Source organism: Tetrao urogallus, assembly GCF_951394365.1.
Source record: "Tetrao urogallus genome assembly, chromosome: 5".
NCBI classification, from domain to species: Eukaryota; Metazoa; Chordata; class Aves; order Galliformes; family Phasianidae; genus Tetrao; species Tetrao urogallus.
In genome coordinates this window covers 51,770,824-51,788,890 of record NC_136818.1, presented here as the reverse complement: position 1 = coordinate 51,788,890, position 18,067 = coordinate 51,770,824, and the positions used below count along the sequence as shown (strand labels likewise).

At 61.2% G+C, this 18,067-nt stretch overlaps 2 protein-coding genes across 2 annotated transcripts; one reads left to right on the top strand and one right to left on the bottom strand.

Annotated features, from left to right (window-relative positions):
- Window positions 1-67: 67 nt before the first annotated feature.
- GOLGA7B (golgin A7 family member B) lies at window positions 68-4,218 on the top strand (the record flags this gene model as incomplete). Its single annotated transcript, XM_079536405.1, has 5 exons — window positions 68-124; window positions 3,235-3,360; window positions 3,670-3,822; window positions 3,923-4,024; window positions 4,126-4,218. The coding sequence occupies 5 exons, from the start codon at window positions 68-70 to the stop codon at window positions 4,216-4,218; spliced, it is 531 nt and encodes a 176-aa protein (XP_079392531.1).
- A 1,539-nt stretch (window positions 4,219-5,757) lies between these two features.
- On the bottom strand, window positions 5,758-15,120 carry CRTAC1 (cartilage acidic protein 1; the record flags this gene model as incomplete). The annotated part of the gene is made up of 15 exons (XM_079536404.1): window positions 5,758-5,870; window positions 6,077-6,220; window positions 6,478-6,520; window positions 6,621-6,766; window positions 6,838-7,006; window positions 7,081-7,181; window positions 7,279-7,361; window positions 7,922-8,058; window positions 8,200-8,345; window positions 8,567-8,701; window positions 9,144-9,300; window positions 9,829-9,959; window positions 10,739-10,935; window positions 12,180-12,376; window positions 15,007-15,120. 15 exons carry the CDS (start codon window positions 15,118-15,120, stop codon window positions 5,758-5,760), a joined length of 2,013 nt encoding a protein of 670 aa, XP_079392530.1.
- Between the last annotated feature and the right edge of the window lie 2,947 nt (window positions 15,121-18,067).

The window sequence follows — 18,067 nt, the reverse complement described above, 5'->3', positions numbered from 1 at the left end:
GCAGCCCAGCCACCAGCCTTGCCACCGCCTGTGTCACACTTCACGGCAGTGAGACCCTAACTGGACCATGGGGGCTGGTTCCTCTTCAGTGGAGACCTCGGAGATGGCCAGCCCTGGGGGCACGGTAAGGGGACATGCCCTGCTGGGGGCTGCTCTGCTTTCCCATGGAAGCGCTGGCAGGGGCTGTGCAAGGGGCTGCAAGGCACAAGGACTAACACTGGTGCGAGGCTCTGGCTCTGCTGCAGGAAGGGAAATCCTGCTGCTGTGGGAAGTGGAGCACAGGCACAATGCTGTGGTGTCCAGTCTCTCAGACCCTATCTTTGGTACTTCCAGAGGCAACGCTGTATATTCCTTGCACTCAGTTTGCCTCACAGTGAGGTGCAGGAAGAAGGAGAGGGCAGGAGGGGGGCACAGTGGGGCCAAGACACTGGGATTGCAGACTTCCAGGGCAGGCAGAAGGCAGTGGTGACCACGCACTTGCCCTGCGCCCACACACACTCCCACTTGTCTCACAGCCCCAGGAATGCAGCTGGCAGTGCTCCGGGCACAGCTGTGGGGCCACAACCACCCTGGCTTCCTCCCAGCCCTCGGCAGCTCTGCCCTGGCTCATAAATCCTGTGAGCACACAGAGCCACTGTGTGCTGTCCGCCTGCCCCTAGCCCCATGCAGTGCAGGGATGGGGCATGGCCCATATGGGGACTCCTTTGCATGAGGATGGCATCATGCATGGGGACATGGCGACCTCTTGGCAGTGCTGCTCCCCACACTTCATTGAGCAGTTCTGTGAGGATGGCAGTGTGCTCACCTCAGGCTGTGGGCAATTTGGGGCAGTGTCCCACGGCCTGTGATGCCCATGGGGCAGAGGCAGTGCTGAGGTGCCTAGATTCAGTGTGGGAAACATCCTCCCAGTGCTGACACATGCACACCTGCTGTCTCCCAGGAAAGGTTATCGGCACTTCCCCACCACGTCCCAAATGTCACCATTGTCCTCAGTGGGGCAGTGAGCTCATTCTCCCCCAGCCATTAATTAAAGCCCCCCCAGCACTGTGAGAAGCAGCTGCCAAGGCTGGCACTGCCGTGCTCCCTTTGATGCAGAGCCACTGACAGTCCCTATGAGGAGGGGGCACAGGACTCCTCCTGCTGTATGAGGGCTGGGCCCACTCTGGGGCAGGGTTGCTGAGGGGGTGACAAACGTGGGCTGTGTGGGGCTGACCCCAGGGCAAGGGTTTTTTGCTGCTATTGGAGCAAGAGCAGCATTAGGGTAGTGGAACTGGGGCATGATTGTGGGGCGACTCACCTAGGTGTAGGGAATAATGGGAATAAAGGCAGCTCCTGCCACAGCCATGTGAGCAGTGCCTCTGCTGCCAGGGAACCTAAAAATAGTCCCTCAGGCTCAGCAGATGGAGAAGGGCCATCTGGTTACAGCTGAGAAGCCCACGATAGGGAGTCTGGCAGGGGATCTGCCAGGGCCTGGGGGTGCTGAGGGCAGAGCAGTGGGGCCAGGGACTGTGTGGGGGTGGGAAGCCCACAAGAAAGGCCCAGCATGGAGCCCCAAGGGGACATCCAGTGTCACAGCTCCAGGGGACAGCCACCAACCATGGCCCTTTCCCACCCAACCCAGCTCCCACAGGGGGAACACAGGTGGGCACAGCCCAGGGGATGCACATGGAGGTGTGAGGGAGAGCTGTGCTTCCCCTGCCGCTCTCAGCCCCTCTCCATCACTTGGGAGAGTGAACCTCATCTCTCCACAGGCGAGACATTGCCATGGCAACTGGCACGGCCACTGCCAGGCAGGAGGTGAGCGGTGACGTGGTGTGACATTCAGTGTGAGAGAGGGACATGGGTGTGGGGGCATCTTGGGACGCACCTGGGTATGCATGTATGCCTGCAGAGATGCACATATCCCCAGGTGTGGATATCTGCAACCCCAGATGTAGATCTGTGCATCCCCAGACGTGTGCACAGTGCTGAGGCTCTGCACCCACTGCTTGTTGCTTTTTTTGCCGGTGTCCCTACAGGTGCAGAGGAAGGGCTTGCTGCCCTTCCACCCTGCATGGGCCCTGTGCCACCACACGTCAACCCCTCCCCTGCTGTGCCCTCCTCCTCTAGGGAGAACGTCTGTTTTCTCCCCGTTTGCCATTTCTCTGCCTCTAATTGAGCTGTCAATGGGCAGAGATTACAGAGAATCTGTTAGCGCTCCTCTCTGATGTCTGCCTGCGCTGTGCTCGCGGCACCCGCTCTGCAGCTGCAAATTCTGCAAGAGCAGCACTGCCACGTACCCGGGCAGGGCGGGCTGCCAGCCCCACGACCAGCCCCAGCCAGTACCCCCGTGTCTTTCCCATGGGGTGCAGCCCCCCATCACCCCCGTGCCTTCCACGCCGCAGCACCCCCGGGCAGCCACTTCCCAGCTACACCCCCACAGCCGCCCCCGATCGGTCCGGCTCCCCCCGGGTTCGGTGCAGGCAGCAGCGGGCGCCCATCCCCGGGGCCGGGAGGCTGCGCACACGTTGCGGCCGGGCCCGCCTCCGCCTCCGCCGCGCGGCTCAGCAGCACCGCGGACAGCGCCGGTGCCGCCCGCTCGGTTCTGCCCGGCTCGGTTCGGCTCGGCCCGGCCCCGCCGCCGGCTCCGGTTCCCCCTCGCGGCCCGACCCAGCGCAGCACGGCCCGGCCCGGGGCGCACGGAGCGCCATGGCCACGGAGGTGGGTGCGCGGGTGCCCGGGGCTGTGCGGGGTGGGGCTGGAGCCTTGCGGGTTCCACACTCACAGAAGGGCCCTTCTGCATTCAAGGCGCCCGCGGTGGGGCTGGAGGGGCGTGGGGTTGGGGTTGGGGTGGGGCGTCCTTGATGGAGAGGTCCATGTGGGGCTGCAGTATGAGGGGTCTGACTCCCTCCCTTTGTCCCCTCCATCCTCCTCTCCATCCCGGCTCTGTTCCAACACCTGGAGGCTGGAGTGGGTCCTGGCGCATTGTAGGGTGCCAGGGTTATGCCATCCCAGCCCTTCTAGCTGCACAGCTGCTGCAGCCCTACAGAAGCAATCCCTTGTTCCCCTCCTCCTGACAGCATCCTGCTGAGGACTGAGGACCATCCCTGTGCCACCGTTAGGCCTTGTCCCACTGTGGACACGAGGCCACGCCGGGGTCTGTGGGAATGGCACCCACAGTGGGATGCATGGCGACCTTCCCCTCCCCCACCCTCAGGCTGTATCCCCCCAGCTCACCCCACTGCAATCCCCCAGGTACACAGCCTGCAGGAGCTGCGGCGCAGCGCATCCCTGGCCACCAAGGTCTTTGTGCAGCGGGACTACAGCGATGGGACCACGTGCCAGTTCCAGACTAAGTTCCCCCCAGAGCTGGAGAGCCGGGTAGGATGCCTGGCAGTGTGCGTGGGGGTGCCCTATATTCAGAGTCCTATGGGGTTTGTCTAAACAAAAGGGAGAGGGTATGGGGGGCTGTGTGGCCCTGAGCCAGCTCTGGATTGCTGCCCTGGGCAGAGTATGTACCATCTCTCCTGGAGACTGGGGGATCTGATGGAGGCACAGAGCTCTTGGTGTAGTTGGGCAATGGGCAGGGAGCAGCTGAGAAGGAAGGAGAGGATTAGGTGGTCCCCAGGGCATCCCAAGGATGGGGATAGCTGCTGGCCAAGCATCTCTTCATGGCAGCTTCTGCCCCAGATTGAGCGTCAGCTATTTGAGGAGACCGTGAAAACTCTCAATGGGTTCTATGCTGAAGCGGAGAAGATTGGGGGCAGCTCATACCTGGAGGGGTGCCTGGCCTGTGCCACTGCCTACTTCATCTTCCTCTGCATGGAGACACACTACGAGAAGGTGCTGATGCCCTGGGGAGGGCAAAGGAAGTGGGAGGGTTGGGGGGGGGGGGGGGGGAACCAGGGCCGGAGGGTGCTCAGTGCCCCCCTTGCACTCACAGGTCCTGAAGAAGATCTCCAAGTATATCCAGGAGCAGAATGAGAAGGTCTATGCACCACGGGGGCTGCTGCTCACTGACCCCCTGGAGCGTGGCATGAGAGTTGTATCCTCTGGGATAAGGGGGGATGAGGGTGAGGGGTGAGGGGACACCGGCAGCGAGGCTATGGCTGATGCATCCCACGGCTGCTCCTTAGCAGTGCTCAGATCGAGATCTCCATCTACGAGGACCGGTGCAGCAGTGGCAGCTCCAGCAGTGGCAGCTCCAGCAGCAGCAGCAGTGGTGGGGGGGGGCGGTGACTGGCAGGGGGAGGTCCCTGCAGGGACACGTACTGCCGGGACAGCCGCCTCTCTGAGATCCGCAGGCTGCACTACCAGAGCACCCGCTTCTGAGTCCAGAGTGGGTGGGAGGGGGCATGGGGGCCAGGTGTCCTCTGTGCCATGTGCCCCTTGCGGTGGCTCTGCCCCTGCCCAGACCCACTGCAGGCAGGGGCCACTGCTGGGGTGTCCCAGGTGCTTCCCACAGAATCAAACCAGTGCCAAAGGGCTCCCGCAGCCTCCCCTCACCTCCAGTGAAAGAGCTCGCCCTGCAGTGCTCCAGCAGAGCTGAAGCCAGGGGGACATGGCCTCGTGCCCCTGTGTTACTTCATCTGCATGATGGTGCTGTGCGTTCACCCTGTGTGCTGCCCCAAAGGTTCTGGCTGCATCCTGCTCCCTGCCATCCCCAGCCAGCTCCCTTTGCCAGGGCAGGGGGCACAAATCCTTCTGCCCACACATCCCGCATGCATCCTCACCCTCCCTGCAGCATACAGTACCCCTGTGGTGCTGGGGGCCTGCAGGGGGTGTGTCTCCTGCTTGCATCCTGCCCATCACCCCAAAGGTGCCAGCCTTGCAGATCTGCCCTGATGCAGCACCCCTGGCTGCAGCACCCACACTTGAAACCTGTGGTGGGGGACCCCCGAGGGGGAAAGAGACAAGAGGTGGGTCCCTGTAACATCCAGTACCTGGGAGGGAGCTCCAGGGCCATAGAGGGAGGAGGACCCGTCTCCACAAGAGGGTGGTGAGGCTTTGGTGCACCCTGTGGGGCACCCTGCATGGAAACTGATGGAGACCTTCAATAAACCTCATGCTTCAGCCCTGCTAGCTACCCTGCCTCCTCTTGCATCGGGGCTACATTGGGGCTGGGCACCCCAATGGTGCCATAGGACTGGCCCATATGGAGATTGGGCGTGGGGCAATAAGTGGGAGGCATAGAGCAGTACACGCCCTGTGGGACATGCAGAGAAAGCAGGACAGGGATTGGTTTACTCACATGGCACGGCTGGCACAGGGGCTGTACCTGGGGGGAACGGAGGAGCGGGGGTGGGGGGGAAATCTAGGGCAAAATAGTGGCTCCCACCCTGCTGGAAGCCTGAGCTCAGCCCAGCCGGCAAATAGACAGTGTATAGTTTATTGGGAGGGTTCTCCAGGAGATGGGCTGGAAGACTGAGCAGGGTCCAACTCCAAACAGCAGGGTCAAGAAGTTAAAAAACAAACTGAGGGGACTTTCCCCTGCTGGGCTGGGGGGAGCCTCCTCTGCTGGGGTTGCCTCCCCCCGAGCAGAGGGGACTTGAAAAGCACACGTGGCTCAGGCCAAACCAGCAGGCACATGGCACGGGATCGAGGCGACGGAGCCAGCGATGCGGGGGGAGTGCTGGGGCTTCAGTCCTGGGCTGCAATGTGGGGACGGTGCTGTGGTCCCTTGCCCATCCAGGGCAGTTCCACATGGGGAGAGAGAAAAAGAGACAGACAGAGGCTGGCTGCTCCTTCGCCAAGGCTGCTCGGGTGTTACAGGCAGGGTTAAAGTGCATAGAGGCAAAGGCAGAGTCCGAAGCCCAGAGAGAGGAGAATGCGTTGGGGGGCCCAGGGCCAGCTCCCGGTGGAGGGGTATCCCCCAAAAAAGGCCACCTGAGCTGCACGGAGAATGAGAAAAGGAGCAGGAAAGAAAGAGAGTTGGGTGATCAGCAGCAAGTGGGTGGCACGGGACCAGCAGACACGGAGGCACGTAGCTGTGGGGCTGGGGCATAGGCAACCACTGGAGGGTGCAGGGGTGGCTGTGCCTGGGTGGGTACATCACCATCCCAAGGTGCTGCTCCAGTGTATCACCACCATCACTCACCCACACATGCTGTGCCATCCTCATTGGGCTCGAAGCCACGAGCGCAGCGCTTGTTGCTGCGGCAGCGGTACCCGCCATAGGTGTTGATGCAGATGGGCTTCTCCCGGGGGCAGACAAAGGGGAACTCAGCGCACTCGTTGGTGTCTGTGGACAGAGGGGATAGGGGGTGATGTGGCCAGGCTGGGAACTGCCAGTGGTGTGCCCTGGCTCCCACTGTGCGTAAGCGTGGATGTGGCCATTCGCAAGCGGTGTGCTGCCACAGCTGAACACTACCATGTCCCCATTTCTGCTGCATCACTTGTATCAGCCATGCACCCCCGGCCCCCTCAGAGCCCATGCTCCCAGAGCACATGCCCAACAGCCATACTCTGGGTTTCAGCCATGCCTGTGTCCGCACTCACCTACGCAGCGTCCGTTCTCGTGCTGGGAGAATCCCTGCCCGCACTGCGTTTGGGGAGAAGCAGACACTGGGATGGGGCAGCCCCAAGGCAGCAGAGCTCAGCCCCGCATTCCTGTCCCCTAATCACTCCCTGTGGGTCCTCACCTCCAGCAGGGTGGGCATCGGTGGTTTCTCTGTTTCTCGTGGATAGGGGACCTCCAGGACAGAGTTGGTCTCACTGCTGGCCACTGCTCGCACCAGGACACGGCCGTCAGGCCACGTCACCTCCAGGCTGCTGGCTTCGTCACGTCCTGTGGGCAGGCAGCCTGTCACTGGGTGCAGGGGGGTGCTGGCAGCATCTTGCCCTCACCCCGGGCCTCACCCAGTCCAAAGTGTGCCACGGGCTCCATTTCACACAGGTACCCTGAGCCACCATCGATGATGCGCAGGTGGGCACCACTGCGTCGTGTGAACAACACCACCTTGGCTCCTCGTGCAAAGGCCCCAAAGCGGGTGCGTGGCACAACCCGCAGCCAGTTGTTGCCAGCACCCTGCAGCAGAGGGGAGGAAGGCTGAGCTGGGGGGACACAGGGACGGAGACATCTAGAGGAGCCCTTCTGCTCACCTGGGTGCTCTTGAAGATGGAGAGTGGCTGTGCCATGGACTCGCCGTGGGATAGGATCAGATCCAGCATCCCATCGCCATCAAAATCTGTCACCGCACCCCCTGTGCACAGAGCAACAGGTCATGGGTTTGGCTCTCATGGTGATGGCAGCACCCTGGCGGTGCTGTGTCACCCCCAGCCCTGCCCTGCAGCACCCACCAGTGCCCCGTCCCTCGGGCTCCAGCGCATCCCCCGGGTTCAGCTCTTCTACAATGGGGTCTGAGTGCTCCCTGCGGATGAGCCTGTTGAGCACAGGCAGGGTGTTAGTGCCAGCCCTTATGTCCCCATGACACCCAGCAGCTCTCCACCTTGGAGCAGCCTGGCAGAGAGATGACACCCAGAGAGGACAGGGCCGTGTGGGGTGCCTGGTGACTGGACATGCACATCTCATCCCTGCTTCATGGAGAAATGATAGAGATATCACAAGGGCATGGAGAGCAGCAGTGCCATCTCCAAACGCTGCTGCAACCCCTGGGGGCTCCCAGCTCCTCCCAAACCGCTGCCTTCCACCTGCCTGCTGTGCCAACACGGCAAGGGGGTGCCGCAGAGCAGTGGTGAGGAATTGATCCCCACAATTAGCTGCAGCAGGGAACAAGCTTCCACACAGCTGTGATCAGCAGCATGGGGACCCCAGGGGCTGCTGCAGGCACAGCCGCAGGGCTGGTAATGACATAGGGAAGGGCTCAGGCATGGCTCCTTGATGAGCAGAGTCGGAGCTCTGGCCCCGCACGTGGCACCAACGGAGAAGAACACGGTGAGGGCTGCTTGGCTCCCGCTGTGGGGCATGGCCCCCCAGCCCTACCGGAACAGGCGATTAGCGGAGGAGCCGCGGTAGGCAATGTTGTTGAAGAAGACCTCCAGCTCCTGATCATTGTCAAAGTCAGCAGCGATGACAGTGCGGACGGGGGATGGCATGGAGAACTTGGGAGTGGCAATGTCCTGCGTGAGAAATGAGTATGGGATGGTGATGTGAGGACACTGCTCCTCAGTTTCCATCCCCACTGGCAACCGGAGCTCAAAACCAAACTGGGGCTCAGCACCAAAGCTGGTGGTTGGGGATGTTCCAGCCCCAGCCCTCACCCGAAATTTGATGCGCCCGGGGGCCCCTGCCTGGAGGTAGAGGCGGTGCGGCCCATTCCAGTTGCCATAGACAATGTCCACACGGCCATCGCGGTTGAAGTCAGCCAGTGCCACACCACGTCCATGCTGGTAGGGGTCATCCAGCCCTGCAAGCAGCAAGGGGACAGGGAGACAGGACGCTCGATCCTGGGACAACTCCCCAGGACACGTCCTGGAACATGGCCCCTGGTCTCCATATGGGCTTCCCCATGTTGCATCTTTGCATCTCTGCTGCCCCTCTTGTGGTCAGTGGGGCCCGTCAATCCCCACGGTCCCTCAGCACTGTGCTCAGCTCATTTGGTGTCATCTCCCCCTGCCCTCTACTCACCTACCACTGCTGCCACGTCCTGGTATGTCCCATCCCCACGGTTGTGGAAGAGGAAGTTGGGGCTGTTCTCATTCCCGCAGAAGATGTCAGAAGCACTGTCACTCAGGATGGGGCCTACAGCCACACCACGGCCCCCTGGGGACAGCAGCCAGTGGTAAGGTTGTCCCCTGCTTTGGGGGCTGCATGTCCCTGTATCTGTTCCAGTGTTCCCAAGACCCCCTCCTCTCCCTCCCTCCTCCTTCACTCCCTCTCATCAAGAGCTAATTGAGGCTGGCAGCCGCTTGTGTCACATCCAACCTAATCACTGCCATCGCCATGGTGACAACACTCCTAATTAGCAAGAATTTACCGCCACAGAGACGGGGCACGCGGCAGTCCCCCATGGTGGCTAGCATGCACCCTGCATCCCCAGGCCCTAAGGACGCTGCCAGGGAACCAGCAGGTGACAGCGGGGTCCTTCTGGGTGGGTGCCACGCGCAGTGGGGTGGCCACTAGGTGGGGCAGTCAGGCAGGCAATGTGTGGCACATGTGGTGTGGGTCATGGCACAGGTCGCTGGTGCTCACGTCCTCTCCATACCTGTGTACTTGCTGACACCAGCCTGGGCGGCCACGTCCACCAGCACCACGATGCCACGGGCAGGGTCACTAGCAGCCACGTCCATCTCCAGCAGCGCATGTGGGCCCACTTTGCCGCTGGCGTAGTTGGCGATGTAGATAGAGTACCTGCCCGACCCCTGCGGCCGGCAGCACCGCCTCAGCTCCCTGTCCCTCCACCTCAGCCCGTGGGGATGGGTTTGGCCTCCATCCTCCCTGCTGTCGAGTTCCCTAACGCCCGTAGTCGAGAGCACCCTGCACTGGGGATGGTTGTGCTTTCCCACTGGGATGTGCCCCATCACCTCCACCGTCTCCAAGCTCAGTGCTGGTGTTCAGTTCATGCCACACTCCCTGCTGTGACAGGTGCCCCCCCATCCCCACCGCCCCCCTTGTCCCGTGCAGCAGCTGGGTCCTGATTTAGCGATAATCATTGGGAAACAAACTGCTGGGGGAGGAGGAAGAAGAAAGAGCAGGTGACAGGGACATAAATCACCTCGACAGGCGCGTTTATCAGCCAGCGGCAACCGTGTGGACGGATGCCCGGAGCCCTGATGGCCGGGGGGGCTGCGAGCCCTGACAGCCACCAAGCGGCTGCTGGGGGCACCCCCATCCCCAGTAGAGTGGGACGGGGCCTGGGTGAGGGGCTGCCCCACACTCTGCCTGCTCACCGTGCGGTCCACACAGGCGACAGAGCGCCCTGCGAAGCGGCTGGCCACATCACGGTTCACTTCGTCGCTCAGCAGGTCCTCCCAGCGCCCGTTGCGGAGTTTGAAGAGCTTATCCGTGTAGGTGGCCATGCCTACGGGATGTGATCAGGGGCTGCTGCAAACATCCTCCCCCTGAGCTCGCCCCAATGGGACATGACCCTTGCTCTGTCCCTGTCCCCCCAGCTGTTGCCACCGGCAGAGTTCCCATAACCCGTAAGTGCCGCTGGGAGACACATGGAAGAATCAACTCATTAAGTTAAAATGCGTCCCAATGGGGCACAGCCAGCGGAGACAAAAATCAATGCAGTGCCAGGCACGGGCGGTGAGCCATGGTGCTGTGACAGTGCCAGTGGCATTGCCTGATTTAGGGATGGGCACGCAGACAGCCACTGCCAGTCCTGGTAATTGGAGAATGAAAACACATCCGCAGCAGTGGGACTGGGCAGAGCTGGGATGGAGCAGGGACACAGGGAGCTTTGGGGATCACTCGGGGCACAGGTGTCCCCTCCCCAGGGCTGGCATGCCCAGGAAATGCAACAGCATCAGTAAGGCAGGATGAGACTCTGGCTTGGTACAGAGGCACAGTTCTGCCACCATCCAGGGGTCAGCAAGCGGGGGTACGCTCACATCCTGGTGGCACGGCAGTCCCAGTGGTGATGGGACACTGCCATCCCCTCAGGGTGCCATGGGGAGGGTGGCTGGTAGTGCTGACTCAGCATCTGGCTGGGCTCAGCGTCCCGCCCGCGCTGCCATCAATCAATGGAGCCACTCAACTGGGAAATTAACTCCAGCCCGCACACATCCCTCACGCGCCGAAGGTCATGGGCAGCTGTGCCGGCCCCCCCCCCCCCCCCCCGTGCCTGGAGCTCACCAGAGAAGGCATTGTTGGTGTTGAGGAAGTAGATTTCCTCACGGCCATCCCCGTCGATGTCACATGCTGTCACACCGATAGCATTGCCTGGCCGGTCCCTCAGCGCATAGTAAGGGGAGCTGTACTCATCCTCTGCCACGTTGACCAGCCGGCCCCTTGCCTTGTCGTACTTGAGCACCAGGTTGGGGCCATTGTATCTGTAGGCATGAACAGATGGATCCTGGAGTTGGGAATGGCATGACAGCCCCCGCCCCATTCCCTCGTGCAGCTGGCCATGCACTGTGCCAAGCAGGATCTGGGCACCAGCAGCTTGAGGGGCACAGCAGAGACATGCATGGTGTGTGGTGGCTAAGGATCTTCAGCCTCCCTCTTCCAGCTGTGGGGCTGGCTGCCATGGGGAGGGCTCAGCCTGGTGTCACACGTCAGCCTGACCTGGGCGCCCTGGGTAGTGTCAGGGTAGGATAGGGCAGGTTCCCTTCTTGCAGCCTTTTCCCAGGGCAGGGAAGGCAGCATGCAAGGAAAATCTGCTCAGCACACTGTGCCCCACAGGCTCCCCGCCTGTTCCTGCCCCATGCACCGTAAACAAGTTACACAACGGGCAACGTGCTGCTTACAAAACCATCCCAGCTGCTTGGCTCAGCCCTGCTGAGCGTAGTGACCTGGGCCTTGCTGGGTATCCCTGGCTGCCCAGGCTTGCTGCACTGTTGGGCAGACACCCCATGTCCGTGTCCCATTCATCAAGCACGGTGCCAGCCCATGCTGGGCTCACAGGGTGAGATACTCCCTTCCAGGTGAGGACACATGTACAAGCCTCCCTCATGGATGAGCATGCTATGCCACTGTCTCACAGCCATGCCAGGAGCTTGTGCCACTGTCTCCACTATCCCCAGCCAGGGCAGGACCTGCCAGCAGCAGCTGCTCTGTGTCCAGCCCTGCTCGGGCGCTGGGACAGCACAGCACACGGCTCCTGCATCACTGGCTCCTGCCAGCCCTTCCAAGCCATCACACCCATACAGGGCTATAAAAAACCTCCAGCCAATTAAATGAATCTCCGGAGAGCACTGAGTCCTGTCAGCGGAGCCGAGCTGGCTCGGGCTTGAGCTGCCTCTGTACTGAGGGGTGGGACCCAGCCGTTGGGCAGCTGCCATCATCCCACAGCAAGGGGACCCGACCCCGGAGCAGTGTCCCCATGCAGATGACATGCTGGCAGTGCCACCGCACACCTCCTCCTAGATGGAGGGATAGGAATATTAGTGATGTGTCCCAGCAGAGCAGTGAGACCAACTGCCTGCAGCTGGGAGCTCAGCTGGGCACCACGTGTGCTTTTTGGAGAAAACAGTGAGTTTGGAAAGGCTGCCAGCCGTGGGACACATGGCTGCAAGGAGCTCCTGGCACTGCAGGGCCACCATGTCTTACTGCCCCCAAGACTGTCCCTACTCACCCAGCCACCACGATCTCAAAGCTGCCATCAGCATCCAGGTCAGTGACAGCCACGCCGTAGTTGAGCTGTGTGGGGTTGCTGTCGTAGTCAGGCGGGAGCAGTTGGTGGGTGACGGCGGTGAACATGGGCTCACTGCGCTGGGAGCCCTCACTGAGCCAGGCCAGGGACAGCAGGCACAGCGCCAGCATCCTAGGCACCTGAGACAGACCTGCAGCCACTCAGCTCTGCTGGTTGCACCACCAAGATCCCATTCCACGGAGCCCGAGCATCATCCCTGTACGAGTTATTCTTCCTCCACCACTCACCATCCACCCCACTCAGTAATGCACAACCCTTCAATTCTCCAGCCCCGAGACCTCAGGCATTTCTGTGCGGCTCCAACATGCCTTAGTTTCCCCATCCTGCCATCACTGTTTCTCTTGGGGACTGTGGGGGGGATTGTCTGCACAGGGCTGCAGCCATGGAAAGGTGACAGGAGACTGGGAGGAGAGGCTCAATTAACCTGGACTGCGGAAGACTGTGGCTGCCAGCTCTGCTGGCAAGGCTGCAGAGCTTTGGAGCTGGCTCTGACCCGGCTTTAGACTTGGTGACAAGTGAGGTGGCACTCAGGACTGCTGCACTCACTGTGGGCTGGGCAGTCCCCTCCAGAAGAGAAAAGTCCAGCTGCATGGCACCAGCTGTGCCCATCAAGTCCAGCAAGGGGCACTACTCTGTGTGGCCATGACAGAGCTGTTCCAAATTCTTTAGGAGCATCCCCCAAAAGACAAGCAGTGGGGAAAGGTGACCAGTCTCACTGTCAGCCTGTCCTCATGCCATGGGCCCTGTGTGGCCAGCTTGGAGAGGGGAAGATGCCCTATTCTTGGACCTTGGTAGATTGTCACCATCAGCCTGCTGCTGCCTCCCGGGGAAGGGAGAAGGCTCCAGGGATCTTACCCCAAGGTTTATCTGGGAAGCGTGGGGACAAGGCACAGAGCATCTGCCCATTCATAGGGACATGAGCATAGGGTTGTCCTCTGATTTCCCAGCCTTCATCTCTGTCCCCAGCCAGCACGGTGCAGCATTCCCTTGCCTGGTGCCCCTCCAGGGAACTGTCCCCATACCATCAATGGGGCTCTGTATCCCCTCCAGCTCCCGTTCCCTGCAGCTTGGCCCACTCCCCAGGCACACCCCCACTCCATCCAGCTGCAGCCGGAATCCCTCCAAGTTGGAGGAAGCTTTTCCAGGAGGAAACAATGTTCCTGATTGGAAACAAAAGGCTCTTCCCTACGGATCCGGTTCTGGGTGCCATGGTGGGGGCTGCCCGGCCCAGAGCCAGGCTGTTTTGGGATAAGGGAGGGAGGCCCAGGCTCAGTGTACTGAATGCAAGAGGCCCTGTGGCTTCCAGCACAGCACAAGGATGTTTGAGGCAACAGGGTCCTGCTTGTATGCCTATGGCAGAGCTCAGCTCTCTCCCGTCCCAGCTCATGTCTTGGCATCCAGTGGCAAGGTCACTCCAGGTGCTGCAGTTACACTGGGACTCCTGCTCAGCATGGCTAAACCTGGTGGCATGGAGCTGAAGTGGTCAGAAGGGACAGAGGGAAGATGGGAGCAAGTCAGGGGTGCCATGGGTGCCCACACAGGGCACAACTAGGTAGCGCAGGAATGTAGTGCTGGCCCAACAGCTGCTCCCTGGCACTGCCATCCCCATGCAAGGCTGCTGCAATAAGTAGCCTGAGGGTAGAACGGGATGGGGTGAGGGCAACGCCTGGGTGCACAAACCTAGGAAGGTCACACCCCACAGACCTGTTAGTGCAGGTAGGGAGATGCTGCCCCAGGGCTCCTCACGTACATGGCTGTGGTCCCCAGCACACATCATGGGGACGTGGGAGTTGGCCACTTGCATGGCCGCCCCGTCCCCGTGACATCGCTGCCGCCATGCTGCGTGTCCCCAGTGTCATGCGTCACCACTGCGGCAACATCCCATCCCGGGCCACATCCCATCCCGGGCCAGCACTGCCACAACATCGTGTGACACTGCGCAGGAGCCCCACCACACCCCAAAGCCACCTCACAGCAGCGACAGCACGGTAACATCACAGCACCGCATGACATCATGCTGCATGTGTCCCAGTGACACCATATCCCCCTTCCCATCATTCCCAGGCCACCACAGCCAAACCTGCCAGGGTAGAGGACAGGTGAGAGGCATCCTGCACTCAGTCTCCTCTGTCCCAGAGGGGCTGTGGTATCCCAGGGATGCCAGAGCCCCAAGCAGCCCTGATTCTGCAGTGTCTATGCTCTGGCCGAAGCCACAAGCCCTGGTCTCACCGCTGTGGCCTCAGCGCCGTGCACCTCACACCCCTCACACAGGACCTGGTCCCTGTGTGCATGCTGCCATGGATGCTCCCAATGGACTTCATGCCTGCAGTTCCCAAGCAGAGATGCTCCCTGTTCTCTCCTATGCTCAGCACAGGACCCAGCACGCTGGGGCTCAGCCAGCAGCAGCTCATGCAGTATGGAGACAAGCAGTCACCTTATCTCGCAGCTGAGCCCGAAGGGACATCGGGTCCTTGGGGGGGCTCAGCCGTGGCACCGTGCAGCCAGCCCCTTCCTGCACAGGTGGAGGGGCAGAGGGACCCCTCCAGCCCCACAGTGACCAAGTGGGCACATTCCCAAAGAGAAGAGCTGCCCTTTCCCTCCCGTTGCCCATCACCACCCCAGCGTCCCCGCGGGTGCTCCCCTACTGCCAGCCCCCACCCTAAAACCCCAGGCAGCACCCCTACCCCCCCATCCCATCCCCAACTCCACCGCCCCCTCCCCTCCCCACTTCCCAACTTCCCGCACCCACCCCCGACTCCCCGGCAAAGTTGGCGGCGGGGCGGAGGCGCGGGGCCCCCTCCCTACTCACGGGCGCGGGGGGCTGCCCGGTGCCCCCGCGGCGGCGGTGGCGGGGGGAGCGCATCCCGCAGCGCCCGCCTCGCCGCCCGCCTCCCGGTTCCGCGCCGCCCGACTCCCGACGACTCCGGCCGCCCGTGCGGGCTTTATGTAGCGCTGGGCGGCCGCGGCAGCGCCAATGAGCGGGGCGAGGGGTGCCGCTGCCAATGGAGAGAGGGGAGGTGGGGCTGTGCGGAGCTGATTTACTGCCCGAAATTGCAGTGGAAGCACGGCCGGGCAGCGCCGGGTGATACGGAGCCAAAATATGATGGGGGGACCCGCTGAGGCATGTGGCAGGAGAGTGGCTCGTAACCTTCACGGGGCGGTGGGTCGCTCTGTCCCATCGTGTCCCGTACCGTCCCTCACTGTCAGGCTGCCCCCGAAAGCTTTGGGACCATGGGGTCCCAGCAACGTTACCCGGGAGCTGGGCGATGGGGATCGAAATCCTGGCTGCAGCCCTGCAGTCACTCAGAGGCACTTTCCTCCTCGCTGTTTCCTCTCCCTCCCCCCAGTGATTTCCACCCAGAGCACAGCAGGATTTGCTCCCCACTGACTGCAACGATGCACAGAGCTGCCCCATCCCAACTGCTTTGCCCAATAGAGCAATGTAACTGTGGGTATGGAGAGATGTCAGCCCCCAAAGCTGTGCCCAAGGGCTCAGCATCGTCCCCATGCCATCCCCAGCATGACTCTAGGTGCAGGGTACCTGCTTCACTGTTGGGGACCTGGGGACTGGTTGCACAAGGCACTGCCATTCCAAAAGCTTGCAGCTATTGGATGCTGAGCTTGGCTTGCATGCAGCCTGCCTTCCTTCCCATAGTGTCTGCTGCAGGGCTGGACACAGAGCTCCCCGTGAGGCCGTGGTGGCACAGGGACGGTGCTGGCAGGGCACAGTTAGGTCATCTCAGCAGAACACGTCTACAGGAACCCAGCATGGAGCCTGGGGCTGCAACCACCTCGTTGCACCGGGCGGCAGCAGGAGCCCGCGCCGTGACGGGCTGTGCTGAGTGGCTGATCTCCTGCCCTGCTGAAACCTTTATTTCTCATTCGAACGTGTCTGGCTTCAGCTCCTGCCTGTTTCTAGCAGTTCTCCTCTCCCTGCTGGATTGGAGAGCTCTCAGCCCCAGTGATTGTTTCCCACAGTGCTGCTGCCACGTGACCATCAAGTACCCCTGTACACTCCATTTCCGATGACCCCTTTCGCAGTGCGGCTGAGCACTGGGCACAGAATCTGCTATGGGCTCCTGCTCCCCATGTTGGGCTGGTGGTGCCCGGTCCCACAGGTGCTGGGAGTGAAGGGGGGACAAGGCAGCATCCAGGCTCTTTTGGGAGCTGCGGAGGGTGGGCACGGCCCTGTTGGGGTATGCACGTGGAGATGACGGAGGTGTGTGGAGACTGGCTGTGCGTTGCACGGCCCTGCGCTGGGGACCGATGGTGGCGGCGTCGGGGACAATGGACAGGAAATTAGAGCGAGGCGGCAGTGAGACATGCTGCTGGGGGAAGGGAGTCGGAGGGCTGCAGGCAGCGCGGACATGCAGTCTGAGCACTGCACCAGCGCCTACATCTCCAGGGCAGCGCTGTCCCAGCTTTGCACGGGGTGATTGCCTCCTGGAATCCCCTGCAGCCAGCAGCCCTGGCACCCTGCATCCCTCTGCCTGACGGCTCACAATCATCCGGATGGGAACGAGCCCAGGAGCAGCTGGATCAGGGAAACCCAGCGTGTGCCTTCCAGCACATCGCAGTTGCTGCTGCACAGACTGGGTGCAGGTGACAGAGCAGTGCTGACTCCCAGCACTGTCCTCTGAGACGCTTTACAGGCGCAGTCGATGTTCTTTCTGGAGCACCATGAAGGCTGAGACACCTGCACACAGCCCAGTAGGTGCACAATGGGTGCACAGCACACACATGCTGCAAACGCACATCCACATGCATACATGAAGTACAGCCTGCGTGCAGCATCCCTGTCTGCACACCCTGCATGCACACACACACACACACAGACACACACCATATGTGAGCACCCAGCACGCTGCCCAAACGTTCATGCAGCCTGTGCACACCCACTTATGCTCACACACAGCCTGCACGTTGCACGCTCAGGCATGCATGCAGTGTGCATGCATATACCATGCATAGTGCTCTGCATACTGCTCCTCTCTGCAGTCACCTGCTCTGCCTGGTCACAGCTAGCATGGCCTGGGAAGCAGCTGCGCAATACACCTTACTCCTTTTCGACACTAGAAGAGGGCACACAATGTGTGGGACACGTTGGCCACAAAGCTGACCCTGGCCCCTGTCACCGTTTCCTTCTCTGGAGGGGCTGTGCTGGGACCTCCTTGCTCCGAGGGTCTAATTTCCACCCTAAATGTATTCATGGTTAATTTATCCCCAGTCATTCCTGTGCTAATGTTGTCTTTTAGCTGAAATAGCTCTTCTCCTCCCTGGCGTTTACCCTGCAGATGTATTTATAGTGAGCGCTCCGTTCCCTCGCAGCCTGTGCTGCGCTGCGCTGAGCTGCCGCCATCCTACTGGGTCCCCTGGGCTCTGCTTATCTTGAGCCACCTCTGCTCCTGTCGCCAGCATGACCAAATCCTGGGGACCTCAGAAGGTCCATGGGTGAGTGCTGAAGAAATCCCTTCTTCCTGCCGCCAGCCTGGTAGACCCAGTGGTGTTAGCAAAGAGGCCAGGTCAATCTGAAGGTGCATTGTACACTGTTTTCCAGTCCATCTTGTCATAGGATCACTGTGTGCCCATGGCAGCAGCAGGGCATGAAGGAAGTACCCAGCACCTGACCCTGGGCTCTGTACAGCCCAGTCCCTATATGGCCCCAAGCTGCTACTGTCACCACGCACAGTGCCCCCAGGTCCCTGCTTGGACTCTTCCTGTCGCCGGGACATCATTAGAAATGTTAATTATTAATTATCACTAAAAGCCCTTTTTGCTGCATTGCTGTTCTCTGCCGATCTCTCTGCCCC